Source organism: Neophocaena asiaeorientalis, unplaced genomic scaffold (assembly GCF_003031525.2).
Source record: "Neophocaena asiaeorientalis asiaeorientalis breed wild unplaced genomic scaffold, Neophocaena_asiaeorientalis_V1.1 scaffold303, whole genome shotgun sequence".
Classification (NCBI taxonomy): domain Eukaryota; kingdom Metazoa; phylum Chordata; class Mammalia; order Artiodactyla; family Phocoenidae; genus Neophocaena; species Neophocaena asiaeorientalis.
Window position 1 is genome coordinate 1,351,628 of NW_020174420.1, and position 27,309 is coordinate 1,378,936.

General features: G+C 50.8%; 1 protein-coding gene across 11 annotated transcripts in view; it reads right to left on the reverse strand.

The window, feature by feature from the left end:
• Nucleotides 1–27,309, reverse strand: part of DYSF (dysferlin) — a 220,715-nt gene that overhangs the window by 151,470 nt on the left and 41,936 nt on the right. For 5 of the 11 annotated variants that reach the window (XM_024756409.1, XM_024756407.1, XM_024756408.1 and 2 more), the window contains exons 4-13: nucleotides 24,447–24,552; nucleotides 16,914–17,028; nucleotides 15,559–15,651; nucleotides 14,992–15,203; nucleotides 13,064–13,192; nucleotides 12,610–12,672; nucleotides 11,881–11,931; nucleotides 9,557–9,587; nucleotides 8,846–8,961; nucleotides 1,641–1,767 (exon numbers count right to left, since the gene is read on the reverse strand). In XM_024756409.1, the coding sequence (XP_024612177.1) occupies nucleotides 1,641–1,767; nucleotides 8,846–8,961; nucleotides 9,557–9,587; nucleotides 11,881–11,931; nucleotides 12,610–12,672; nucleotides 13,064–13,192; nucleotides 14,992–15,203; nucleotides 15,559–15,651; nucleotides 16,914–17,028; nucleotides 24,447–24,552 (1,043 nt within the window). Of the gene's footprint in view, nucleotides 1–1,640; nucleotides 1,768–8,845; nucleotides 8,962–9,556; nucleotides 9,588–11,880; nucleotides 11,932–12,609; nucleotides 12,673–13,063; nucleotides 13,193–14,991; nucleotides 15,652–16,913; nucleotides 17,029–24,446; nucleotides 24,553–27,309 lie in introns of those variants that run through there. The other 6 variants (XM_024756403.1, XM_024756404.1, XM_024756401.1 and 3 more) reach the window with 2 other exon arrangements.

Genomic DNA, 27,309 nt, shown 5'->3' on the forward strand with positions numbered 1-27,309 from the left:
GAGGGTAACAAATAAATCAATTCTGTTTAAAAAAAAAAAATATATATATATATATATATATTTAATCTATGCTGCTTCAAACCAATATTTTACTGAATTAGCCATATTTTTTACATATGTATTTACAGATGATAGATGTGTGTGTGTATGTATGTATATATATGTTATGTATAAATGTACATATGTATATAAATGAGAAACTGAGAGGAGGGGACAGTTAACAATTGTATACTAGCCAATGTCTACATGAATACAACAGATAACAATTAGCAAATACTTATGTTCTATTTACCCATCTATTTTCCTTTTATTTATATTCAAACAACATTTCAGAGAATTCAACATAATCCCCTTTACCCTGAGCAAAGCTAACATTTCTATTTCCCCAGCCCCCTTTGGAAGCTCACCAGCCTCACTTCTGCATAGTTTCAACCAACAGACGCAGAATGTTCTAAGCCTGTATTTTAATGCCCATCACTTATTTAAAGGCTTTCCCCATGATTTTGGTTCAATTAAGCTTGTGCAGAAGGAACCCATTTATCGGTGTCATTAGTCAAAGCAGAAAGCCTCAAGCAATTAGCTTCATGGAAAACTCGTAAACAGGGACCCAAGTAGTCCCGTACTACTTGTCCTTGTGAACTCTGCTATGGACAGCGCCTGGTTTAATTCTGCTAATGCATGCTCCAAAATAGTGGCTTATAGCCCGCAGCAAGAGAACTACCAGGGAGCATTTTTAAACTACCAGTGTGTAAGCCCCACCCCAAACCAAGTCAATCTGAAACACTGGAGGAAGGGCCCAGGCATCTGCAGTTCCTTAAAGCTTCCAGGATGATTTAACTGCAGCCTGGGTTGACACCCACAGCTTTAGAATATTCAGCATAATTCCCCCACATTTATTGAGCACACAGGGTAGGGCTAGTACAGGGTTAGTCACTGTGAGAAATCAGGCAGTGGCCACAATGGCCTTCTTGGGATGATGAGGACATAGCCACAGCTAGGGTGACCCACTGTCCCAGTTTACCAGGGAATGAGGACTTTCTGGGATGTGGGACTTTTGGTGCTAAAACCAGGACAGTCCCAGGCAAACTAGACTGAGCCCTTCTAACATTTCAGCAACTGCTTCCCCAGCCCAGGGTCTGCCAATTTTCAGGCTGGGGCTTCCTAGAGGAGAGAAAGAAAATCAGTGGGATGCAGCCGTGAGCACAGAACAGAGAGTTGAAATGGTGCTGACTCCCCAGTGAGAGCCAAGAAAATGGGTGCATGGAGTGGCCAAAGAGCCAGGCCAGGCCTAGCGGATGCTGAAACGGAGCCCAGGGTCAGCTAGTACTCTCAAGATTTCTTGCATCTCTGTGACTCCACCAGCATCAGTATTACTTCTCATTAATTCTGACTGTTTTTCTGTTAAGAACAGTAAAAAGCCTTGGGAAACCTAGAGAGGGTGTGAGGCTTCGCCAGACGGCAGAGCAGAGGGAGAACTGGTCTGACACGGATCTAGTAGACCCTCGGGGTGAGGAAGCCAGGCCAAGGGGAGGCAGAGAGGGAGCAGGGCACCAGCCCCTCCATCTCCTTCCCCCAGGGAGCTGAGGCAGCCCAGCCCAGCGTCCCCCCTCACAGTCACCCAACGAGGGTACCAGACTCACTCTGCGGTAAATCCTCGGCCCTGAAGACCTTCAGGCAGAAGTGTGCTCCGCGGAGGGCCACTCCGGTCGGCCTGAGCAGGTTGCCTTCAATGTCCTCCTTGTCTTCAGAGGGGTCTTTTCTCTCCAGCTACAACACAACCAAATATGATTCCTTAATGTGCCTTCGAGCACAGTGTTTTCCCTTCCTCTTCTGAGAGCTCAACCGACACACTTAAATGGTGCATCTCGGGACTTCCCTGGTGGCGCAGCGGATAAGACCCTGCTGCGCTCCCAATGCAGGGGGCCTGGGTTCGATCCCTGGTCAGAGAACTAGATCCCACATGCATGCTGCAACTAAGAGTTCACATGCCGCAACTAAGGAGCTGGCGAGCCACAACTAAGGAGACCAACTGTCGCAACTAGGGAGCCCACGTGCCGCAACTAAGGAGCCCGCCTGCCGCAACTAAGGCCTGGTTGCAACTACATAAATAAATTTTTTTTTAGAAAAAAGCATTCCTCAATCCAAAATTGCACCATTCAGGTCATGTTTATAAATAAATAAATGGTGCATCTTGAAGAAAGGCAGATCTCGCCCTGCCACTTCCTAGCCTGTGATCTCTGACAGGTTCCTTACCCCGAGACTCTGCTTCCTCATGTGGACAGTGGAGACAATGACACTGACCTCCCGGGCTGTGGGAGGATCAACTTCAATAACGTGTAAATGCACGTGGCACACCGGCAAGGCACTCAAGAACTGCAGTCTCCTTCCCATTCCACCCAACAAAAAAAATAGCACAGAGGTGACAGAGGTCTAGGCCAGCCGCTGTCTTCAATAACGTCTGTTCATTCACCCAACAAGTATCCATTGAGGGACTACTGAGTGTCAGCCTCACGCTGAGGGGCGAGGGCTGCCGCAGTGAACAAGGTGGACAGAGGTCCTGCCCCCGTGGTGCTCACCTTTCACAGGGGAAGCAGACCTTTAAGCAAATGAATGTAATACCACGTGCTGAGCATTATGAGTAGAGCAGTAATAATAAAAACAATATTTACTGACTGTATACACTCTCTCGTTTAATCCTGACCGCAACCCCCATGAGCAGTGGGTCTCAAATGTGGCTATACGTTAGAAACTGGAGAATCAGTGACTTCTAGACCACTGCTATACCTTCCAACTAAAATCCAGATTCTGGTTCAACAGGTCTGGGGTGGAGCCCACAAATGCCCAGACGACGCCAATGCTGTGGGGTGCAAGGCCCCGGGATACCCCACTTTACAGATAAGCTAGATGAGGGTTAACGTAGGCTGGATGCAGAACCAGTGGGTTTAGAAAGAACGGAGCAAGGGGGCTTGTAAGTATATTGAGGGGAGGGCGGGAATAGTGTTGGTGATGTGCCAGCTTGGAGACCTGGATGATGGGATCCAGGCAGGGGCAGAAACTCATGCAGAGCGAGGGCTAACTTGGCAGTGTGAGGAACAAAAGATCCACGTGCTGCACTTGGGCAAGGGGGTGGCAGAAGGATAGGAGAGAGGTGGCATCAGGCCATGGCCAGCAGCTCACTCCTTGGAAAGCTGCCTGGACCATCCTCACTCAGTCCCCAGGCAGAAACCTGCTTCAGAATCTTTGCAGCAAAATTCTCCATCCCAGAATGCCTCATGTCACACAAGTGCTTGTGAAGGAATTAGTTCTGCACTGCTTTTCCTCAGCTCACATCTGAAGAAAATGCTCACCTCCTCTGCTTTCAGTCATCATCCTTAACACTGCTCACTCCCTTAGACAACAAGCACTGATTGAGCACCTGCTATGCACAAGACCTGTACTAGGCAAGAGGGGAGATAAAACAGTTCATATCTATTATACTGTCGCTGACCTCAAGAAACTGAGCCTCGGTGACAGAGATGGACACGTTAACTGAACTAACAAAACATGGGGCGGTGACTGAAAGGAAAGACCAATCAGTTTCCCTGGAAGACAAGGCAGGCTTCATGGAGGAAGTAGCATCTGAATTGGGTCTTGAAGAACAAAGTGGTTTTTGGTAGGCAGAGAAGGCATCCCATCAGGTGAAACGGCAGGGAGAAGGATGGAAGTACATTCTGCAAAGGGTCACATTGTCTGGTGTGGCCACAGTACGGAGTCCATGGAAGTACGTCCCGGCAAGTGGCACTGCAAAATCAGCCTGAGGCCAAATGTTCATGGCCTTGTATGTCATGCTAAGGATCCTGGACATCATCCTGAAAGTAACTGGGAGAGAGTGGGTCTCCGGCAGTTTTTTAAGAGGAGATTCACATGATTGTATCTGAGTTTAAAGAAGATGGTTTTGGTGGTAATGTGGGGTTAACTGGAGTTACAGCAGATGAACCTACATCTTCATTCCCATAGAGGCCCAGGTAAGATATGACGGGAGCCTGACCTTGAACTCTGGTCTTGGGATAAGAGAGAGGAGAGGCATGCACTGAGGTTGTCATGCCAACAAGACTGGCCAACTGTGTGCGTGTGGACTGACAGACGTGGGACTGAAGGATGAGGAAAGACGCTCTGGCCTGGGGAACTAAGTGGATGATGAGTGCCATTTCCCAAGATGTCACCTAACACAGGATGGGAATCAGGTATGAGGAGTGGGCAGCGAATGATACTGGGTTTCTATATGTGAAGTTAAAGGGGCCTAAGGGACATGTTCATGTGCTTTGGTACAGGCAACTGAAACTGAGCTTCTGGAGCTCTGAAGATGCAGGCTGGAGATGAGCGATTTAGGAGCCTCAGGTAGACGGAGACAGGCTCCTCCATAGACAGATAGACGCACTGCAAAATCAGACTGAGGCCAGATGTTCATGGGCCTTGAATGTCACGTCAAAGGCACAGCAAAGATGCAGGCAGCAGAATTTTATCAAGCCACTGAATTTGAAGGATCCATTCCAAAAAAAAAAAAAAAAACAGGAAAAGAATGAGGGGAGTCATGGATGCCGAGGGAGAAGAGAGTTTCAAATAAGACGTGGGCTCCAGAACCAAATGCTGTGGAGCAACAGAGCGGATTAATGAGAGAAGAGCTCCTGGGACTTTGCGATGGATGACCCTTAGGCCAGTGGTTCAGGGAAGGAGGCAGTGGGAAGCACGCTGAAGGGGTGAAGGAGTGAGCAGCTGGCAAAGGACTGGAGAAGAGGGACACAGGGTACTCTCAAGAACTTGGTGACCTTGGTGATGGCTGAAAGGAAGATGAAAGCAGCTTGGAGGGGAGGGGTGGGGAGAAATGGTGAAGGCAAGGGTGTTTTGAGATTGGGAAATCTGGAGTCTGGCACAGACCAGAGTGCAGGAGCCAGAGGAGAGACAGGAAGAACAAGATGGGGGTGGTATGGAGGACATGAGCACATGCAAAGGAGACGGGGAGTGGGGAAGGGAGGGAAGATGAAGGAAGATGGGGGGTGCGCTGATGACCCAGGGAGCTTCAAGCACTCACATCACTCCCACTGTGCAGCTCTGTCTCTCTAAGCGGGACCGAGGCTGGGGCTTAAGACCAGGAGGTTGTTTTGTTTTTTTTAAGTTTTTTTGGCTGTGCCACGTGGCTTGGAGGATCTTAGTTTCCCTGACCAGGGATGGAACCCATGCCCTTGGCAGTGAAAGCGCAGAGTCCCAACCACTGGACCGCCAGGGAATTCCTGACCAGAAATTTTGGAAACAGCCACTGTGGAGGATGGGATAAGGAGTAAACCTCACCCAAGTAAAGGAAGACATTGACAGCAACTCCAGGTGACTTTTGCCCCCAAAGCTGACCAAGGAGTGGTGCGGACAGCATGTCGTGGGGAGGGTGGGGGACACGAGGTGTGGCAGCAGAGCCCAGAAGCTAGTGAGCACAGAGTGAGAGTGAGGATCGGGGATGGGGGCCAGGCTTCAGGAGGGAGTTGATGGGCCGGGAAACTCAGAGGGGTCAGGGCTGTAACCTCAGTGAGGAAGAACTGCCAGTCACTGAGGGTGAGGGAGGGAAAGAGGCAGGAAGAAACTGGTGGGGAGAGCGATTTCCAAGCTCAGGGTCTGAAAGGAAGTAAGATCAGACGTTGGTGGCTCATCAGCAAGGACACGTCAGACCTCAGAACGATGGCAAAGACGGGAGTCTGCCAGCAAGGACCCTCCTGCACCAGCTCTGCCTGTGCCAGGGGTAGGTAACGGCCCAGAAGACCAGGGGAAATAACCAGTGAGGCAGGCTTCAGAGAAGAAGGCAATCTACAAGCGATAAATGCCAGAGAGGGTGTGGAGAAAAGGGAAGCCTCCTATACTGCTGGTGGGAATGTACATTGGTGCAGCCACTATGGAGAACAGTATGGAGGTTTCTTAAAAAACTACAAATAGAGCTACCATATGATCCAGCAGTCCCACTCCTGGGCATATATCCAGAGAAATCCATAATTCGAAAGGATACATGCACCCCAATGTCCATGGCAGCACTATGTACAATAGCCAGGACGTGGAAGCAACCTAAATGTCCATCAACAGAGGAATGGATAAAGAAGATGTGGTACATATATACAATGGAATATTACTCAGCCATAAAAAAGAATGAAATAATGCCATCTGCAGCAACATGGATGGACTTAGAGATTGTTATACTGAGTGAAGTAAGTCAGACAGAGAAGGACAAATATATGATATCGCTTATATGTGAAATCTTAAAAAATGGTACAAATGAACCTATTTACGAAACAGAAATAGAGTCACAGTTGTAGAAAACAAACTTAGGTTACCAAGGGGGGGGTGTATAAATTGGGAGATTGGGTTTGACATATACACACTGCTATATATAACATAGATAACTAATAAGAACCCACTGTATAGCACAGGGAGCTCTACTCAATACTCTGTAATGACCTATGTGGGAACAGAATCTCAAAAAGAGTAGATATATGTATATTTATAAGTGATTCACTTTGCTGTACAGCAGGAACTAACACAACATTGTAAATCAACTATACTCCAATAAAATTAATTTTAAAAAAAAGAAGAAGGCAATGCTGAAGTTGAGAAGCTACTGCGGGAAACCAAAAGATGGCCGCTCCTCCCATCCTGAAAGCCACAAAGAGCTGAAGCAGAGAACAGGGGCTTCCCTCTGAGTTGGTCTCAAGAAAAGTGGTTTCATCTGGGAAAAACAAGGGTCTGATCAATGGGAAGAAGAGGAAAGAGTGTCTTAGGAAAGGGTAATAGATTCAGAGAGTCCACGTAGAAGGAAAAGGAGCAGGAAAGCACAATGTCTGCCTGGGCTACAGAGGGACACAGGATGAGAGATCAGGGGAGGTGCCCTTGGGTGGGGCTGGTCCACCCGAGCTCCACTGGCCTCTGCACAGCACCCGGGGTTCTCCTTCCCCTAACCCTTTGCACAGCGGCTTCTTGAGCTCTCGTCAGCAGCCAGAGCTCTCGTCCTTAAGAGCCTCGTGGAACTTGCCCTCCGCCTCCATGATCACACGTGGCTTTCCCTGGGGATTCCACCTCCCCAGCCCTCCTGGAGACTCGCCTTCCCCACTCCTGCCTCTCCCACTCCTCCTGGAGACTCGCCTTCCCCACTCCTGCCTCTCCCACTCCTCCTGGCTCACCGTGCCTTGATGATCTCAGTATCTCACTCAACATTTGCGTGTTTGATTTCCGATTCTCCCATGAGATAATCAATATCCACGCGGACAAGTCATTCACCAACACAGTCCCTTGTCCTCCACCAGCAGCATCTTTTTTTTTTTTTTTTTTTTTTTTTTTTTTTTTGCGGTACACGGGCCTCTCACTGTTGTGGTCTCTCCCGTTGCGGAGCACAGGCTCCGGACGCGCAGGCTCAGCAGCCGTGGCTCACGGGCCCAGCCGCTCCGTGGCATGTGGGATCTTCCCGGACCGGGGCTCGAACCCGTGTCCCCTGCATCGGCAGGCGGACCCTCAACCACTGCGCCACCAGGGAAGCCCCAACCAGCAGCATCTTAATCCCCCTCCCCTGCAGCTGCTAGAGGGATGGCCATATCTCAAACCTCCAGCCACTGAGAACCAATCCTCTAGGAAGACCTTGACCTTGAGACCCTTCTCTAAAGACAGACTTCAACCTATCCACCTCCTCCAACCCCCCTCACACCAAGTGAGGCACCCAACACAGAGCTTGGCACACAGCAGGCACTCAATAAATGTGTGTTCCCTAACCCTTCCCTCTTCTTTTTCCTCCTCATCAGCTCTATCCCCAGTCCTCTTGCATCCGCCCTGCCAGGCTCATCAGCTACCTCAGTCCTGTGCCTCCACCACACCTGCCTTGTCCACACCTGACAGCACCTCCATCTTACCCCTCTCCTGCTTCCAGGCCACTGAGTATTATGAGGTCACCCTCCCATAAAGCCTCCAGCCCAGAGTGTCTGCCCTTGTGTCTGCTCAGAAATCCTTCTGTCTTGTGGTGTGTGTGCATGCATACACACACACACACACACACACACACACACACACACACACAACGGAATATTACTCAACCATCAAAAAAGAATGAAATAATGCCATTTGCAGCAACATGGATGGACCCAGAGATTATCATACTAAGTGAAGTAAGTCAGACCAAAGAAGATGAATGTCATATGATACTGCTTATATGTGGAATATAAAAGAAAATGATACAAATGAACTCATTTACAAAACAGAAATAGACTCACAGACACAGAAAACAAACTTACAGTTACAAATATAAATGAATAAATAAATAAACAAATTTTTAAAAAATTTTTTAAATAAAAAAAGAAATCCTTCTGTCTGTATCTAATTAACCCCTTGTTCCTCAACAACTGTTCCAAACCTTCTCTCCTCTCCCCAGACATACAGAGATGCTGATACTTCCCCAACTCTGAAAGCCTTTCTCATTCTTACCACCTCCAACTTATAACTTTACTTACTGACCATAAAGATGACAATGATATATTCTTAGGTGATAAAATTCAGACTACAATACATTACAGAGTGAGTGATCTCACTTTTGCACCAAAAAAAAAGAGAAAAATATACATGTATACCCTTCTGGGAGAATATGCAAGAAGGTATTAATGACGGTTCTCTCTGATGGGTAGAATTATGAGTGATTCAATTTTTATTTATGCTTTTCCACATGTTCTACATTTCTCATAATTGCCATGTATTCTTTTAAATCAGAAAAACTAAAGTTGTTTTTTTGTTTCTTCATTTGGTGCCTCCAAGGCCAGGCGGAGGTGCTGTGAGGGGGACGAGGAAATGTACTCACGGGGGCTTCGTCTCCAGGCCCCAGCACACAAAGGCTCACTTTCAGGTAGCCTCTGGCTCCAGCAGAGAAATCATCCAGGTCTGAAAGCAGCAGCCATTTCCTGAGATAAGCATGTCCTAAGAGAGACAACACCCTTGGTGATCCCAGAATTGGAAAGACACAAGTCTGCAACCACCTCTGGGAGCCCCGGGTGGACTCCATTGGATGAGATGAAGGACTCATCTACCCAGACATGGGGGAAGGACTCAAATTCTAGAATAAAATGTACCTTGAGTGTTCATTTTGGTCCAAGTCAGAAATGTTAACAGAAACCCCTATCGGAGGCTGCCAAAGCCAGACCCCCAGCCATTTTCCTCCCCTTCAGGAAGTGACCAGGGTGTAGAGAAATCCTAGACTTGGCATCCAAATGACCCGTCCTGTCTGGAGGCACCCCAGTCCCCAGCAACCCTTGCTTGGGCCTTCCAGATTTAGCCCTCCAGCTGGGCCAGCTGAGACCCACGTGAGGGTTCAATCTTCCTGGGGGCCTGTTTTACCCAGAAGATGAAAGCCTGTCATCTCTTCATTCCTGCAGCCTCACCTCCAAGATCAAACCCCACCTCTAAATTCTAAAATCTCCTAGAAGGAAAGATGAGTATCCCAAATGGATGCCCCCATGCAGCCTCCAGAACCCAAATGCAAGGACCTGCCCCAGGGGAGGAGAGGGTGACTCACGGGGCTCTCGGTAGATGCTGCCCACGTCCATCTGAAATCAAACAGAAGGAGGCACACGTCACACTCTTGTCCCCAGAGTGTTAAATAAAGTATGATGCATGATACCAACCCATTAAAAATCATGTTCTGAAGAACATTTGGAGACATGGGGAAATGTTCATCTTCTGATATCACATGGATAGAAAGTGGAATACATTTTGATGGAAGTTTGGTAAAGTATATCTACGCATAGAAAAGACAGAGCAAAGGAAACACACCGAACGGCAACTGTACTACCTCTGGGTGGTAGATTTGGGTGATTTTTATTTTATTTTTATTCTTTCCTATATTTTATAATTTTCCATTTAAAAAATCACAGATTAGTCAGATGTTGATGGTAGGAGAGGTTATGCATGTGTTAGGGGAGGGGGTATGTGGGAACTGTACTTTCCACTCAGTCTTGCTACGAACCTAAAATTGCTCTCAAAAACTACAAAGTTTATGGGCTTCCCTGGTGGCGCAGTGGTTGAGAGTCCGCCTGCCAATGCAGAGGACACGGGTTCGTGCCCCGGTCTGGGAAGATCCCACTTGCCGCGGAGCGGCTGGGCCCGTGAGCCATGGCCGCTGAGCCTGCGCGTCCGGAGCCTGTGCTCCGCCACGGGAGAGGCCACAACAGTGAGAGGCCTGCGCACCGCAAAAAAAAAAAAAAACTACGAAGTTTTTTTAAATCATGGATTACTTTTATAATTAGAAAAAAGAATACTTTTTTAACCTAACCCTTGGGTTCTTATAACAAGATTAGAGACTCAAAACATAAGATCCTGTAACCTAAGTGTTACAGAATGACTCCAGCACAAGCCCATTCTTTTAAAGAAACTGCTTCTCCAGAAAAAGACTCCGTTTTCTACCTTGTGACTACTTCTTGGAGAAGGGGCCGCATTTTATTTGGATAGCAAGAGGAGGGTCAAATAAATCTATGCCTTTTCTTTCCATTTGATAAATGCTTATGGGTTCAAAATGAGAAAATCAATAAAATGACATTAAAACAGCATTCGTGAAGGCCTCCATTACTAGTTGCCTTTACACTATGTAATTTGTTAAAACCGTCCTATGCTGTTGGTTCAAGGTCCTCTGCAGTGGACTGTTCACTTCTGCACATCTGAGACAAATGAGGGGGCAGGCTCCCCCGCTCCCTCCACTGCGCCCCACCCCACTCCACCCCATCCCCATGGACTCCGCATCTGGACCCCACTCCCAACCCAGGTGAGCCCAGGGCACAGAGCGCTGGCGTCACGCTGGCCCGAGATTGTCAGAATTAGGAGGAGGGCTGCCTAAACTCAGGTCCCACGCTGCCTTTCCAAGATGTAAGGACAAATGCGAATTTAAAAAAGAAGCTGAATCCTCCCTCTTGGAAACAAGGGGAGAGATTTCCCTCTCCTCTCTTTTTGTCAGAACATTTTCATTAGAAAACTTAATGTAAGTACTTTCTCTAACTCTTTGAAATGTTACCTTTTTAGAAACCAAATAAGCCTTTCGTCAGCTTTATGATCCAGGAGTGCCTTTCTCCAGGCTCTCCCATCTCTGGGAAAGGGAAGGGCCTACCTTAACCAAATTGTAAATCTACCCCCCCATCATAAAAATGTGAGCTTGCTTTCTGTCTTTTTTTGTGGATAAAGTCAATTAGCAAACACAGATGGTCACCCCAATAACTAGGTAAATTTAGGATGAACTATGTGTGACTGAGGGTACTATCCAGGCCGCTAACTCGAGCACTAGTTATTGTTTAGTTATTGTTTATCTTGAGAACATATATGGAAAGGGTTGTGTCTGCTTGGCTCTATACAAGATTACTTTCTGCGGCTTCCCTGGTGGCGCAGTGGTTAAGAGTCCACCTGCCGATGCAGGGAACACGGGCTCGTGCCCCGGTCTGGGAAGATCCCACATGCCGCGGAGCGGCCGGGCCCATGAGCCATGGCCGCTGAGCCTGGGCGTCCGGAGCCTGTGCTCCGCAACGGGAGAGGCCACAACAGTGAGAGGCCCGCATACCGCAAAAAAAAAAAAGATTACTTTCTGTCTTTGCAGTCTCTTAGCGGATGGCCCGTGATAGCATCATATTCTGGTTTAATGCTTATTCAATAACAAAAGTGCTTTCTTTCTCTACTACCTTTATGGAGAGGATTTCTGGGTTAGGAGAAGATCTTGTTTTGTTTTTTTCATTACATTTTCCCCAACACAGACCAAGACAGACAGGATCTCTGGAGCACCAACCCTGCCCATCATCCACAGAGCTTCCATTAACATGGATAAACAAGAACTGATTGCTTTCAAAGAAAATAAACCATTACCCGGAACTCCCCAATGAGAGCATCTGTCCGGAGGGAACAGGAGTCCACCACCTGGAAGGAAAGACAAATTCAAACTCTCATTCACTAGCAAAGGTTGACCCAGACAGGAACCAACCGAACGGCTCTTCCCTCCCAAAAAATAACAGCCCACACTCCAATAGCACTTGCTCTATCCCAGAGATTGTTCCAAGCAATGTTTAACCCTCACAGAAACCCCATGAGTAGGTACTATTATTATCCCCATTCTACAGATGAAGAAATAGAGGCACGGAGAGATCATCTGTACAGAATCACACAACCCTTACACGGTATAGGCAGGACCAGAATCCAGACACTTCGGCTTCAGAGCCCACACTTTTAACTGCTAAACTATACTGCCTTTCAGAGGAAAGGGGGAAAAAAAGAGCTGAGGTCCAGAGAAAGAAAATCTTGTCAGAAGCAGGCATATAGACAAACAAAACAAGATGAAAATCGAGGATCCACTGCAAGAATTAGTTCAGGACACTGGCCTAAGGCACCTGACCCTGAACAGCGGGGACTCCGCACTCGGCTGCCGCTTGCATCCAAGCTCAGAAGGCAACCCTGTGAGCACGGGGGCGAGGCTGTGAGCTGCTCCCCGTCATCCAGGCTCGGGTGGGGGGTGGGTGCCTCACCCACACACACTCACACTCACACATACTCACACATGCACGCTGAGCCCACAGAGGGCCTTCGGGGGCTGCCACGTACCGTGATAAAGATGGGTTCGTCGAACAGCTCCGCGGGAGAGTCAAACACATTGAAGAAAAGAGTCTGTTGATTCAGGGTGAAAGGGGGACAGATGAAGGCCCGCCGAGCCCAGGCAGGAGGGGACAGCCACCGCCCAGCCTCTAGGTCTGGTCCACACAACAAGTGGGCAGTGGGCTCAGCCCAGCACCGAGCTCTGGGGATTCGACCTCACGGAGGTTGTCACCTCAGGGACAGGGTGGGTGGCCGGCCCCACGGGATGATGGGGATGTGAAGCAGGGGGAGCCCAAGGCAGGAGTAAGAGCAGGAACCCTCTCTCCAGTTCCTCAGATAACCTACTCAGGAACTGACACAGCTCTCCACCCAACGCTAGCACCGTATGCAAACACTGAATGAACTGCCAGGCATCTGCCGTGTGCTCCCACCAAGGTCCTAGCTCTGACCCAGGGTCTCCCACCTCGTTGAAGAGGGGGCTATTTCCCTTGTGGATCCGCGTCCGCTTGGTCTGCCCAGCTGCGGTGACCTTGACCACAGGCTTGATGTTCACTCCCGGCAGCTGGCGTCCCTCAATCACCTGGACCCTGATCTGAAAGCCAGGAGGGGGCGTGAGCAAGAAAAGGGAGAAGTCATCAGGCACCCACCCCCTGCCCGAGAGAGTCAGGAATCTCAGGGACCACCCTCACAGCTGGCCTCTTGGGACGGGTATTAGAAAGGCATTAGGAAGAACACTGTAAGAACAATATCTTCCCACCAAGGTCCCTTGCATCTATAAAATCCCATGGTTCCACATAAGAGCTGCCAGGCTCCCCCAAGTAAGCTGCCAACGGTAAATCCCAGGGCTGGGCTGAGGATCCCACCCCCGTTCATGTCACGCGTGGCCCCACCTCAGACCCCTTGAAGCCGATGTTTCTGTGTGGCTTGAATATTCCTCACTGACAATCCCCTCAGAGGTCAAAGTTACATAGTGATGTAACCCCACTTTATTCTTATGTAGTATAAGGTGCAAGACAGAATGTCTGACATTCTGAGAAATAAGAGCTTTCTTGATTGAACTTTCAGTAAATGAAGGTTTCCAGAACATCTGTGCTTCCAAATTTAAGCAAAATGTTAAAAAATAATACATTTTAAAGTATTAAAACTTTCATGAAAAAATACGATGTTTACTGGTTCTAATTTCTAATCAGCAGTTATTTCTTTATTAATCGACTCTTCTTTAAAAATAAGATACTACAGAATATACTATCAATGGCAATGGGAAGGGGGTGAGTGATCTTTATTCTCTTCACTGTACAGTATTTTCCAAATTTTCTACCCCCAAAAATGTATTAATTTTCTAAGGAGAAAAACAATAACATGTCTTGTGAATAATAATAAAAATAAGTTAGAATTTTGTCTCCCAGGCAAACCTAGTGGTTATAACTAGAACTTTTGCTGAAATTACCACAATTTAGAACTGAAGCATATTTTTACAATTTGTTTCATTTACTAGATAAATATTTAAGTTTCCTGTTTTTAACTTTAATAGTAGTCCTGAATAGTTAAATATCACTAAATGCAATTACATCAAAATGGAAAATTCTGTAGAAAAGAGAAAGAACAAGCAAAGGACCCAAATTAAAAGGCAAATTAGGGACTTCCCTGGGGGTCCAGTGGTTAAGACTCTGCACTTCCACTGCAAGGAACATGGGTTCGACCCCTGGTCGGGGAACTAAGATCCCACGTGCCACATGGTGCAGTCAAAAAATAAATAAATAAACATAAAAATTTTAAAAGAAAAAAGGCAAATTAAATGGGATAGATTTTTGGATAAAAAAATGTCAAAGGGTTAATATTCATAGTTCTATTCTGTGGAAAAACTTGAACAAACTCAAATTGCACATGACCTTCAGAAAAATCATGGCTATAAATAGGGGAAATGGATAGAGGGAGAAAAAAAGATAGGCAGAGCTTCTCAGACTTGGGGATCTTGTTCAAGTGCAAATTCTGATTCAGTGGGTCTGGGATAGGCCCAAGATCCCGCCTTTCTAACATGCTTCCAGGTGACACCCATGCTGCTCGTCCACGGACCACACTTTGAACAGCACAGCACCGGCTGGCTAGGGCAACTCTGGTTGGGGAAACAGATAACACTGTAGTGATGCTGTCTCTGCAGTGACCCTTTTTCTTCTTCTTTTTTTTTTTTTTTTAAAGAGCAAAACCATGGGCTGGGCAGAGGCTTTTCCTAGAGGTCCCAAGCCATGGCCTCCCTATCTAGCATTTGCCCAGGACCCAGGGGAACCAGACTCCCACCTAGGAGAGCCCTTAGGACCTTCCCCATGGCTGGACAGACAAGTTTTGCGCTGGCCTCAGCGGCTGCTGCGGGCTGAAAGAGGAGACTGCAGTCACCTGGAAGTCCTGCGATTTGTCCGACAGCGGCTTTCTGGGTGCGGGCGTGCTTCTCTTCCTTCTTGCCCCGGGGTGGTAGGGGGGAGGATGGGAAGGTGGCTTCTTTGGGGTGATGGGGGCCCCCGGGCCCGGAGCCCCGCTCTGGTCCAGGAATGGCTCGGCCTCGTCTCCCGTGAGCCCCTGGTCCTCAGTATCCTCCTCTCCTCCTGTGTCTGGAGGAGAGGGTCCTGATGAGGCTGGGTTCCTCCGGCCCCTGGGAGGATCCTCCATCATCAGGGACCCCGATGAAGGACCCAACAGCTCAGCACCCAAATCCCCTTCCCCTCTCTTTCCCCACCACTCAGCCAGGATGGATGAGGGAGAAGAAGAGGAGCTTCCAACAGCTGACACTTGAGGGTGGTCAGTCCAGTGAGTCGACAGGAGGAGACAGAATGGCCCCAGCCCTCCCCACCTCGTCCTGCGGGATGAGCCCTTCTGGCCACCTTGTCCCACTCTGGGGAGCTGACGATGGCAGCAAGCGAGCCGGTTACAGGTGGTAGGATTGGGACGGCCCGGCCCGCGTCTCACCCGTGGGGGCCAGCCACTTCTTTCCAGAGTATCTTGTGTCCACGGTGCTGTCACTGAGCAGGGACCAAGTCTCAGCCCGGCTCTGTCCCCCACCTGGCACACGGGCAGGGCACAGCCCCAGAAGGGGAGGAGGGAGCTGGTGAGGGAAGCCAAGCTAGCCCCCCCGCCCCAACCCTGCTCTCCCCGCCTGCCCTGACCTGGCAAAAGCTCCGAAACAGGCGCCATATCTGTCCAACTGTCCCTCTCACCACCTTCCGGGAAGGACTGGGAACTGGCCACCGCTAGGAGCCTTCCCCGAGTGGCTGGAGCCCAACTCTGTCAGATTCACCTCAAAAGTGGCCCCAGAACGTTCAGGGCCCTCAGCCTCCCCACCCTCGGTCACCAGGAGCACCCCCTGCTTCCCCCCTCAACCCCAGTCCAGAAGGATCTCCCCACCTCCAAGCTCAGACAGTGCCCAGTCCAACAAGAGGGGCCCTGCCCTGCCTGCCTCACCAGGAGCCCTACACAGGCCGCAGGACAGGCTCGGGGCACACCTGGGACGGGCTGCCGGGTGTCATGCTGGGTTTGCTTCTAGCTCCCTTCACCATGAGAGAATCTTTCCCACGGGCAAGACCCCACCTGGCCCACCTATGTGGCTTCCTATTCACCCCAGCAGGCTGGACTGTCACGCCCAGGCCCAGCACTGGGCAAGACAGCCACCCTGGGCTGGGTCCTCACTTCACAAGGCCAGGAGAGGTAAATAAAGAGAACTGAGGCAACCTTGAGACTTAGACAATTCAGTCTCCTCACTTCACAAATAATAAACTGTAGGACCAGAGAGGGAGTGACTGGCCCAAAGTCACACAGCTACTTGGTGTCAAAGGCAAGACTGGAACTCAGGTCCCCTGACTTCAGCCCAGGGCTCTTTCAGGGAAAATCCAGCTCTTTGGTCACGTGTCATTGCTAAAGGCCTACGGAGTGCCAGGGCAGGGAGGCATCCAGCTCTGGGGAGTGGGTGGGGCCTCAGGCATCACCTAGGATGGACCCCATCTCAGCACAGGCCTACCTCTAAAACTCCCACCCCTCTGGAGCTGCAGAGGGCAGTGTGCCCAGCCCTGGCACAGTCCCCTTCCTGAACAGTTGGTGCTGGGAAGGGATCCTCACACTAACCCTAGCGGCACCTAGGGGAGCCCTCCTCCTGCCCCTTGGTTTTGCAAGACAGAAGTCAGCTCTCAAGACTCCCCACCCACCCATGGCCTCCCTTCTCCAGGCCTGGGCAGCCCCCAATATAAGGAAGGCACCCCCTTCTCAGACTCGGGTGCCACTGCTAGGGTTCTCCCCCCGGGGCCCTGCCAGGGTGAGGGTGGGTTTCTCACCAGCCACCATATCCATGTCAGGCAGAGTCGGGGAGGGTTCCAGAGGCGTCGAAGGTGGGAATGTGGGCATGGTTCCAGGGAGAGGCGTGTAGGACACCTGCAGGACCAGCGAGGCCTGGAAGAGATGGGGGAGAGAGGGCAGCAGGTTAGTGTGTTGGCCTCTGACCACCGCCCTCCAGCATCCTTCCTGTTCCTTTCGTCCCTCTACCAAAAATGGAGTCTGTGGCCCCATCAGCATAGTCAGGTGGTTAAGAGCATTGAATCTGGAGTCAATTCCACCACTCAGAAGCTGTGTGACTTTGGCAAGATCTGTAAACTCTCTGTGCCTCTGTTTCCTTGTCTGTAAAATGGGGTAGTGATAGCAAGAGCACTTTCTGCATAGGGTCAAATGAGGATTAAATTAGTTAATAGAATGCCTAGTAAGCTTCTATAAATGAATCAGCGATCGAACCTCACCTGCAGGATTTTTCAACTCTCAGCATAGGCCCATCTTCCGGAAAAAGCCCCCTTGGCCACTCGCTCAGCCAAGGGTCCTCCCTTGTCTCTCTACCGACAGCTCGGCCTTGCTCTGCTCAGGCCCCAGCTAGCACTGAGAGGGTCTCAGGGTGCTGCTCAGCTTTCTGAGCCCTCTTCCCTCCCAGAAGCACCCCTGTCCCCCATCTCACCCCCAGATGCTCCAGCTTTGACCAGTGAGAGGAGAGTGACCCATCACGCCACTCACATGGACAGGGGAAGGCTGCCTTGTGCTCCCACCCCACCCGAGCCTACCAGGAGACCGGCACCCTTCAAAGGGGCAGCCGGACCTGAAGAAAAGGTACAGCCATGGCGCTCTCTACTCTTACTGCTCCCAGGCCATGGAGGCCTGGCCGAGCCTTCCCTGATACAACAGGTCCAGCAGATGTCCTGGGGCAGCCTTTTAATCGATCAAAGTAATAAAAACTCCGAAGTAAGAAAGTTTGGAAATTACAAAAGCCTTAAAGAAAAATGTAAAAAAAAAAGAAATTGCCATAATTCCACCACTATTCACACTTTGATATAATTCTCTCCAGTCTTCTTAAATGAATAATGTACAGTTCTGCTGTACAGCAAATGCTTGTCTTTTACTTAATATTAGATAGTAAGCATTTCCCCAAATTTTGATAAACCCTTTATAAACATAACTGTTAATGACGCAGCGACTCATGACTTCTGAGCGACTTCTGAGCGATTCAGCATAGTTCACTAGACATCTATCTCTGCTGAGTAATATTAGGGATGTCCGGAAACTCCTGGAGCGAGTCCTGGTCCTGAGATGGAAGGAGCTCAAGGCCCTGAATGTACCCAGCTCTGCAGCTTGAACCCTTCAGGTTGGAGCCTGGGCGTGGGCAGCCGGGCTAAGGGAGGGCAGGGTTGGGGCAGGTATATATATGTGTGTGTGTGTGTGTGTGTGTGTGTGTGTGTGTGTGTGTGTGTGTGTGTGTGTAATGGGCGGGTGTTCAGAACACCGAGGAAGGAGGCTGGAGCCAGCTCCCCATCCCAGGAGACCTAGGAGGAGGCCGGGGAAGTCGATGAGACCCTTCAAGTCCCAGATCCAAGGCATTGTCCTAACAGCAATGCAGGTTCCTGAACCACCGCCAGGTGTCGCCACTTGAGCAGCCAGCGCGCCCCGCACCCTAAGCTCTAGTAACACGGGCAACAGCCTCTCGAGAAGGCGGCCCCAGATACCCAGACCCACTCACAACCACGCCCATCTCCCTGAGACTCCAGGTCGGAGGTGGGCCTGGGAAGCTGTATTTTCACTTCATCAAAAGGCAATTTGGGCTCTTCCGAGCAGTAACTAATTCCAGGGTTAGGCCAGGGAAGGTAGAAGATGACCCTGGAACACCTTTTTGTGCCAGAAAACAAGGAAGTACTCAGAAAATTATATTAAAAAAAAAAAATGTCAAAAGGACAAAGAAGCCTGCTTTCAAGGGTTCCCACAGGCCAAATCTGGTACAACTTGAACATGACAATAAATAATGACGGGAACAGACTAAACCATTGAATAAAATAGGAATACGTGAATCCATATAGAAATAAATGAATAAATACAACAGGAGGACACTTTTCCTTACAGTGGAATGCCAGATGATTAATGCAAAAAAAAATTAATAATTGATTTAAGATATCACCATTTAGCAACCATCAAAACGATATCCAACCAAGAAATAACAATGGGTGTCAAATCTGCTGGGTAAAAATTGGATATGGAGCAAAGTATTTACAGAATCACAAAATATCTCTCCCCCCGCCCATTCTTACTCATTAGAAAAGGGAATGGATTCGTGATTGGTGGAGAAACGTAGCAACCACAGGAATCTCACCCAGCAGAGACAAATAAAGCCCCGTAACACTTGGTGGCTGAGGTCCTCTGACCCTGGGACCAGATTCCTTTGAAGAACACCACTTCCTGTTTCTTGGGGCTCACCTTGTCCAGCCCCCGTCCCTCACCACCTGGGGCTTCCAGTACATCATCTCTGTGCTCTGTGCAGAAGTGGAGCCCTGGAAGTGTAACTGCTCCATGCCGTGGCTTAGGTGCCATTAGCGTGGAGGCTCAGGAAGGAACAGCATCCCCTGAATCCCAAGACCACCCAGGTAACCCAGGCCCCCACCCCACCCCCCCCCCCCCCCGGGGGTTTCTGAGCATCAGGTCCCTCCACACTGAGAGCCCCCTACCACCAACCTCCTGAAGGCTTGGCAACATGCCAGTGGCTCCAGGCCTGTGAACAGACCTCCAAGACAGAGCCAGCTCCACCTTTTACATGGCCATCAAGAAACAACAGGAACATCCCTGGCAGCTTCTGAGGATCTGAAACCCAGGATCTAGAATAGATCTCACCAGCAGGGGGCAGGCTCCAGGGTCCACTGCTTCAGGACCAGAGCTGGTTAATACTGGAGGCCTCTAGCTCTACTGAGATCTAAAGGAAAGCGGGCATGTCTGTGGGCCCCACTCAGGGTCAGGACCACTCCCATCCTTACTGGGACATCATATCTCATAGCGTGTCCCTTTCTCCAGACATAACCAGAGCTGAGATTTTCTTTCCGTGGGATGTATGTGAGCTCCATGTGGTCCTAGACCATGACTTTGGCCCACAGCCCTCAGTAGGACCCTCTTTAAGGCCCTCCACATCAAGGTGCTCCGTCCGACAGCCCTGTCCCTCAGGTCCTCAGCCCCAGCACCACCACGCATACATCCTATCACAAGGCCACTGCCAGTCAGTCATGTGTCCATCAAAGCACGCTGCCCTGGGGCAGATAACCCCAGTCACCCATGTTGCCGTTCTGTCAACAGTATCACAGAATTCTGCAAGGTCCTGTGTGGCCCCCAGGCTAAGAGGGCCCAGGAAACCAGGACACCGGGACAGGCAGAGACAGAGGACAACCCCACCAGATCCTCCTACAGGTTATAGGGCCAAGCTCCCAGGTCCTTCGCCCACCCTGCCATGCTCAGCCCCGTTGCTTGCTACCTCCTTCCTGGGCCACCGCGCTCCAACACTGAGCTTAGCAGGACCAAACCCTGGACCAGCCCACCCACATTGCCCCCAACGCACTTCATGTGCCTGGGTCTTATTTATCTTGCCCTCAGGTGACACCCAGCAGCTGGCAGAGGGTAAGATGTGGCCCTGAGCTGAGACGGGGTTGTCGGCAGCATCTTCAGACCACCTGAAGGAAACTCAGGGATTCACCGGAGCACTGTGTCTGCTCACCTTGGTGCCTGCTCCCAATACACAGGACCCTCCTGCCTCCCCGACCCACCCCGCCAGTGGGTTTCACGTGTTTTGTCACCCAGCGGGTTTCCCTTCCTGACCCAACTCTGGCATTTAAGGCTGAGGAGATTCCGACGTGGTTTTCGTGGTGTATCAGCCACACCCTCATTAGCAAGCTGCTCTCAAACTACATTTGTGAGTATGTTGCCTCTTTCCTCCATGTGTGTCCAGCACCCTCGTGGGCCTGGAGACTCCCCCAGGACGGGGGTAGTGTTTTCCCCTTCAGGCTAGAGGCACCTAGATAATTTTGGCATCTTCTCATGGCACACAGCCCAGCACGCCACATCTGAAGGGACTTGGGTGAGAATACCGAGGGACAGGCAGGTGGAGCCCACGGGCCAGCGTGCAGCAGGCCCCTCCTCTCCTCTCAGTCCCTCTGGGGTTTTCTAAGGATCCCACAAGCCCTGACTTCACTCCCCTCACACCATCAGCAGGTTCCTTTGGCCCTCTGAGGTCATCCGAGCTACAACCAACAGGGGATGCCTGGCAAGCTCTGTCCATCGGACTCAGCCCAGAAATCGGCCTCAGTAAATGGCCAGTGAGAATCCACAGCCGCTGACAGGGCTCTCTGTCCCTTCTGAGCAAATCCCCAGCTCTCTGTGCTCCCAACTGCCGTGCAACCAGCCCCAGGCCCCGGGTGGGGAGCCCCAGTTCAGAGGGCCTTGGGACCTGCCTGGGGCTGCACTATCACAGGGGTTAGAAGACGGTCCTGGACCCTCTCCACAGGCCAGAGCTACCTCCTGGGCTGCAGGGAAGGAGGTCCCATGCTATATTGTGATTTGTAAGACATATATATTTGGTCACTGAGATGAGCAAAATATATTTTTCATAGATATTTCGTCTCTGTCCACATTTCCTGGCTCATGGCTTCCAAAACTCTTGGAATTTCTTAAGTGCCAAGAGTGACAAAGGTGGTCTCTTGTTATGTTAATGGAGTGACCTTTGGACCCCACCTAAGGATGAGGCTGGCTGCCAGGAGGACCAACTGTGTGAACAGAGGGCTGTAACTTCGGTCCCACCCCCAGCCTCCAGGGATGGAAGAGGGGCTGGAGGTTGAATCAGTCACTGATGGTCAACGATTTAATCAATCAGGCTTAAGTCACGAAGCCTCCATGAAAACCCAAAAGGCTGTGTTTCAGAGAGCTTCTGTGCTGAAGAACATGTGGAAGCTGGAGACAGCTGTGCTCCCGGAGAGGGCATGGAAGCTCTGTGCCTCTTCCCCATACCTTGCCTGTGTGTCTCTTCTGTCTGGCTATTCCTGAGTTACACCCTTTTGTAATAAACTGGTACAGTGGCACAGTGCTTAAGAATCCGCCTGCCAATGCAGGGGACACGGGTTCGAGCCCTGGTCCGGGAGGATCCCACATGACGCAGAGCAGCTAAGCCCATGCGCCACAACTACTGAGCCCGCGCTCTACAGCCCGTGAGCCACAACTACTGAAGCCTGCGTGCCTAGAGCCCGTGCTCTGCAACAGGAGAGGCCACCGCAATGAGAAGCCCGCACACTGCAACCAAGAGTAGCCCCCGCTCGCCGCAACTAGAGAAAGCCCACGTGCAGCAACGAAGACCCAACGCAGCCAAAAATAATAAAATAAATACATTTTTAAAAATAAACTGGTAATCTAGTAAGTAAAATGTTTCTCTGAGTTCTGTGAGCCACTCTAGCAAATTCATTGAAACTGTGGAGGAGGTTCTGGGAACCTCTGGTTTATAGCCAGTTGGTCAGAAGCACAGGTAACAGCCTGGGCTTGCGACTGGTATCTGAAGGGGGGTGGGGGGCAGGACTGAGCGTTTAACCTGTAGGATCTGATGCTATGGCCAGGTAGATAGTGTCAGGATTGAGTTGAATCGCAGCCACCCAGCTGGTGTCTGGAGTATTGCTGGTTGGTGTGGAGAAGCCTCCACACACACCTTGGAGGTGGGTCCAGGAACCTAATTTACCCCAGCTCCCGGAGCCTGTGCTCAGCTGCCACCCATCACCTTGTGGCTCTTACAGCCCCTTCCTGGAGACATGGTGTGTGACAGAGTGGCAAGCTCTGCAGACAGCCAGGGGTCCCAGCCCAGGGAGGAGAAGGCAGCCAGCTCCCAGCGGGTGCACGGGAAGTGCAGACAGAGCGTGGGAACACAGAGCGAGAGAGGAGAGGTGCGGCATCCAGGGAGTCACAGCCAGGCTCGGCCCCATGGTCAGGTGTCTCAGGGGCTGGGTGGGCCTTTGAGCTTGGAGGGGAGCAGGTGCAGGAGGCCTGGCAGGAAACACCAGCGTCACAGATGCAGAGAGGGTGAGAGCGAGGAGATGACTGAGTGGCCCAGCCAGGAAGCGAGAAACCCCGGTTGGAGGCACTGGGGGCCCGACCCTCAGCAAAGTAGGCAGCGCTGTCCCTGAGACGCCGTGGAGAAGCACCAAGCAGATCCCCTGACTCAAAATACCTCTTTCCCCAGCTGCCTCGATGCCTGCCACTCCTGCATTCGTGCTCTCCGTCTCAGAGGAGCCAGCTCTGGCCCACTTCAGGATCCCTAGAAGGGTAGCTCAGCAGTCCCGGAGCCCTTCCTGACTACAGGAAGTATTAGCAGACTGAAGGGCTCCAAGGGAGGACAAAAGCAACTCAAGAGGTGATGGAGACAGGCTCAGCGAACCCTGCACTGAACCAGAATGTTCTACCAGTGAGCACTGTCTGAGAAAGGGATGAATTCTCTGGGAAGTGGCATTTCCCCACCAAGGAAGCATCCCAGCCATCACTGGCCTAAGGCACCTTAGGAGAAAATTCCAGCATCAGAAGGGCAGTGAACCAGGGGTCCATTCAAGTCCCTTCCACGACTGAGAGCTTAGGAGATGTGCCCCCTGATTCATGTCCCAGGCTGGATGCCAATTCACTGTGTGACTTCAGTCATTCACTCTCTTTCTCCAGCTCCCAGTTCCCGGCAGTGGTTCCATTCAGAGCTCTGCCCAGACCGGCCACTTCCTGACTCACCAAGCCAGCCAAGAGCCCCCAACCTCACACACACACACATGCACACACTCCACCGGGCAAGGTAGCCACACTCTGTCTGACAGACTCCCCAGGGCCCCGCTGGGAGGAAGTACTTCCAGACTGTTAGTCCCCGCAGTGCATCCTGGGAGGTGGGGCTGACCCAGAGGGAAGGTCAGGAATTCTACTGACCATGAAGAAAGAACCCCGCAGGGTATATTTAGCTCACTAAAAATAACGGGAGGCCAGAGATGAGGGCTGGGAATTGTCTGGGAGGACTGGGAGAGCACTGGGAAGGCTGGCAGAGGAGCAGGAAGGACTATGGAGGAAGGGAAGGGGGTCTGACAGGTCCTGGTGGGCAGGGGAAGGGGGTGTCTGTTCCCCTTCCTTTGTGATCTGTGACCCAGATGACTCAGATATTCCGGATCTGGAGAAGGGGCTTGGATGGTGAGGAAGGGCTACAAGGCAGATGGAGGCGCCATAACCAAGGCTGCCGAGAAGCTTGGGAAGACATCGGGTTTCCAGTGAAAAACCAAGCCCGGGAGGTGACCCAGGGGCAGGCTGCTGTGAGGCAAGGCTGACTGGAGCCCTGCAGATGGGGCCAGGTCCCTCCTCTTCCCCTCCCATCCCTTCCACCCCTGAGCCCCTCCCGGGCACACCGAGCTCCAGCCAGGGCGGGCCGGGCCTGGTTGCTGGGGGCTGGACTCTGACACCCCACTGGGGTCAGGAGGGCAAAGCCTCAGACAGAAACCGGCCAGATGCAGAGGCCGGTGGACACTTACCCCTGTGGGCTGCTTCTTGGTGTCCAGCAGCGGGGCATTGAAGCTGGCAGACAGACTGGGGGTGGCAAGGACCTCCCGGAGTGGGACATTGGCCTCCCCCAGGAACCTGAGAGGAGAGAAAAGTAGACTGTAGAAAAGCAGCCTAATGCGCCCAGTTCTTCCCCCGCATGGCCTTCACCACCGCCACCTCACGGATGCCCCACAGACCAACTGATCTGCCTAGAATGCCTAGGACCCCTCAAGGCTCCCCCAGCAGCCCTGCCCCCAGCTACCCCGTCACCATCCCTGGAAGACCAGGCCCCTCTCCCTGCACGAGAAGAACAAGAGACACTTTCCTCCAAGGTCAACTTTGACCCCTTCTGCCCCGCCCCCACCCAGAGGCCCAGCCCTGCCACCCCATCTGCCTGGGTTGTTTTGCCCATCAGACCTGAACAGTGCACCAGAGCAGCATCTCCTGAAAGCAGGGGCAGTTTCGCCGCCACTGCCTCTGCATTCTCCTCTGCCTCAGGAGCTCTCCTGACGCACAGCTACACAGACCATCTGCACTGGTTTCCCAGAGCTCAGCCAGCAAGGATGATAAATGAAAAACACACAGACCTTCCTATCTTCAGGGACAGGGAGAAAGGAAAAGTGGGGCAGGGGAGGCATGCCCCACTCCCAAGAGACTATCACCCCACACACACCTGAGGCCGCATCTCTGACTGAGGGGAAGAGGCCCATAGATGGATGAGCTCTTAGGAAAGAGAAGGTCACCACCCGATGTTCAGTGAAGGTACCCTTCAAAGAGTGCCAAGGAAAAAGGTTGTGTCCCTAAGCTAAAAAGTGAGCAAACTGCATCCTGCAGCAGCGGCAGGAAACCAGGGCAGCGAGTGGCCTGTGTCAACCAGAACTGTTGCCCAGTGCCTACATCGGACTTGGGTGTGCTTCCTGCACGTTACTGTCAGGACACAAACAATGACCAGCCACAGGTGTCCTGTCATCATTTGCTTGTTAATTTTTTGTTTTTCCGATGGATAAATAGCACACCTATTATCTGGGACCTTCCTTTTTCTGGTCTCTATAACAACTGATTTGAATATGAGTTTTTATTACTGATGAAATAAAACTTCCATCTTGACCTAATGGGCTGACTATTAAAACTGGCTGCTTACAATGAGGTACCACTTCACATCCATTACTACTATCAGAAAACAGAAAACAACAAATGCTCACGAGGATGTTGAGAAATTGAAACCCTTGCACACCATTGGTTGGAATGGAAAACAGCACGGCGGTTCCTCAAAAAAATTAAATATAATTACCAGGACTTCCCTGGTGGTACAGTGGTTAAGAATCTGCCTGCCAATGCAGGGGACATGGGTTCGATCCCTGGTCCGGGAAGATCCCACATGCTGCGGTGCAACTAAGCCCACGAGCCACAGCTACTGAGCCTACACGCCGCAACTTCTGAGCCCACATGCTGCAACTACTGAAGCCCGCGCCTAGAGCCTGTGCACCGCAACAAAGAGTAGCCCCCACTCACCACAACTAGAGAAAGCCCACGTGCAGCAACAAAGACCCAACACGGCCAAAAATAAATAAAATTAAAAAGAAAAACACTACAAAGCTTTTAATAAATAAATATAGAATTACCATATGATTTGGCAATTCCACTTCTGAGTAAATATCCAAAAGAATTGAAATCAGGGACTCAAGGAGAATTTTTTTTTTTTGCGATACGCGGGCCTCTCACTGTTGTGCCTCTCCCATTGTGGAGCACAGACTCCGGACGCGCAGGCCCAGTGGCCATGGCTCACGGGCCCAGCTGCTCCACAGCATGTGGGATCTTCTCGGACCGGGGCACGAACCCGTGTCCCCTGCATCGGCAGGCAGACTCTCAACCACTGCGCTACCAGGGAAGCCCCTCAAGGAAATATTTGTACACCCAAGTTCATAACAGCATTATTCACAATTGCCAAAAGGTGTGAGGCAGGAGATAGATGGGCTCCAGGTTAGACATTTTCAGCCAACCTCCTGTTTACACATCCAGATAGAAACAACAACAGGAACAGGGTAAATAGCTGGACTTTGCCTCCGGTGGACACTTTAAGATAACAGTAATCGCAGGGGCAGAAAGGAGCTGAATCCTGCCCAGATAAGAGAAATAGAGACCACATTTTTCTCATTCTCTAGGTCAAGGAGGCCTTCCCAACTACACGTGTGCAGAAAGGCTCCTCAGGGGTCAAAAAGGGAGGGGCACCACCCCATAGTAGGTGATGTCAACCTATGTATAGGCCTCTTCACTAGAATCCAACTTGGCTAAGAGATGCGCACACACACAGAGGAGGACCCTGAGTTAAACCAAATACGGACACAGAGCCGGGCAAAGCAAGATGATTGGCCAGAGGAAACCTGGACGAAATGCCCCATAAAAGTGATTCAAACTACCACGAGGGTACGACTCTGTCTCTGAGCCTGCCCCTGTGAGTCTATTCACATGTACTCTTTTTCCTCCTAATAAACACTTTGCTTATTTCAGTACTGTCTGCCTCTTTGTGGAAATTCATTTCTACAAAGCCAACGGGCCAGGGCCTTGTCACTGGCCACTGTCCCTGGTGGTCTAGTGGCTAGAATTCAGCGCTCTCACTGCCCCGGCCTGACTTCAATCTCTGGCTGTGGAACCAAAATCTTGCTTCAAGCCGCTGCAGGCCGAGGTCAATACCAAACCTAGATTTAATACCGGGTCTAGTCGCAGTTTCAACCTTTCCCAGAAATGTAATCTTAATAGGCCAGTCTAGAATGTTCTGGTCAAGCACCAGAAAGGTAATCTGTCTTGTGGGCCATCTCTACCCCACTCCCACCCCACCCAAAAGAAGACGAGGCA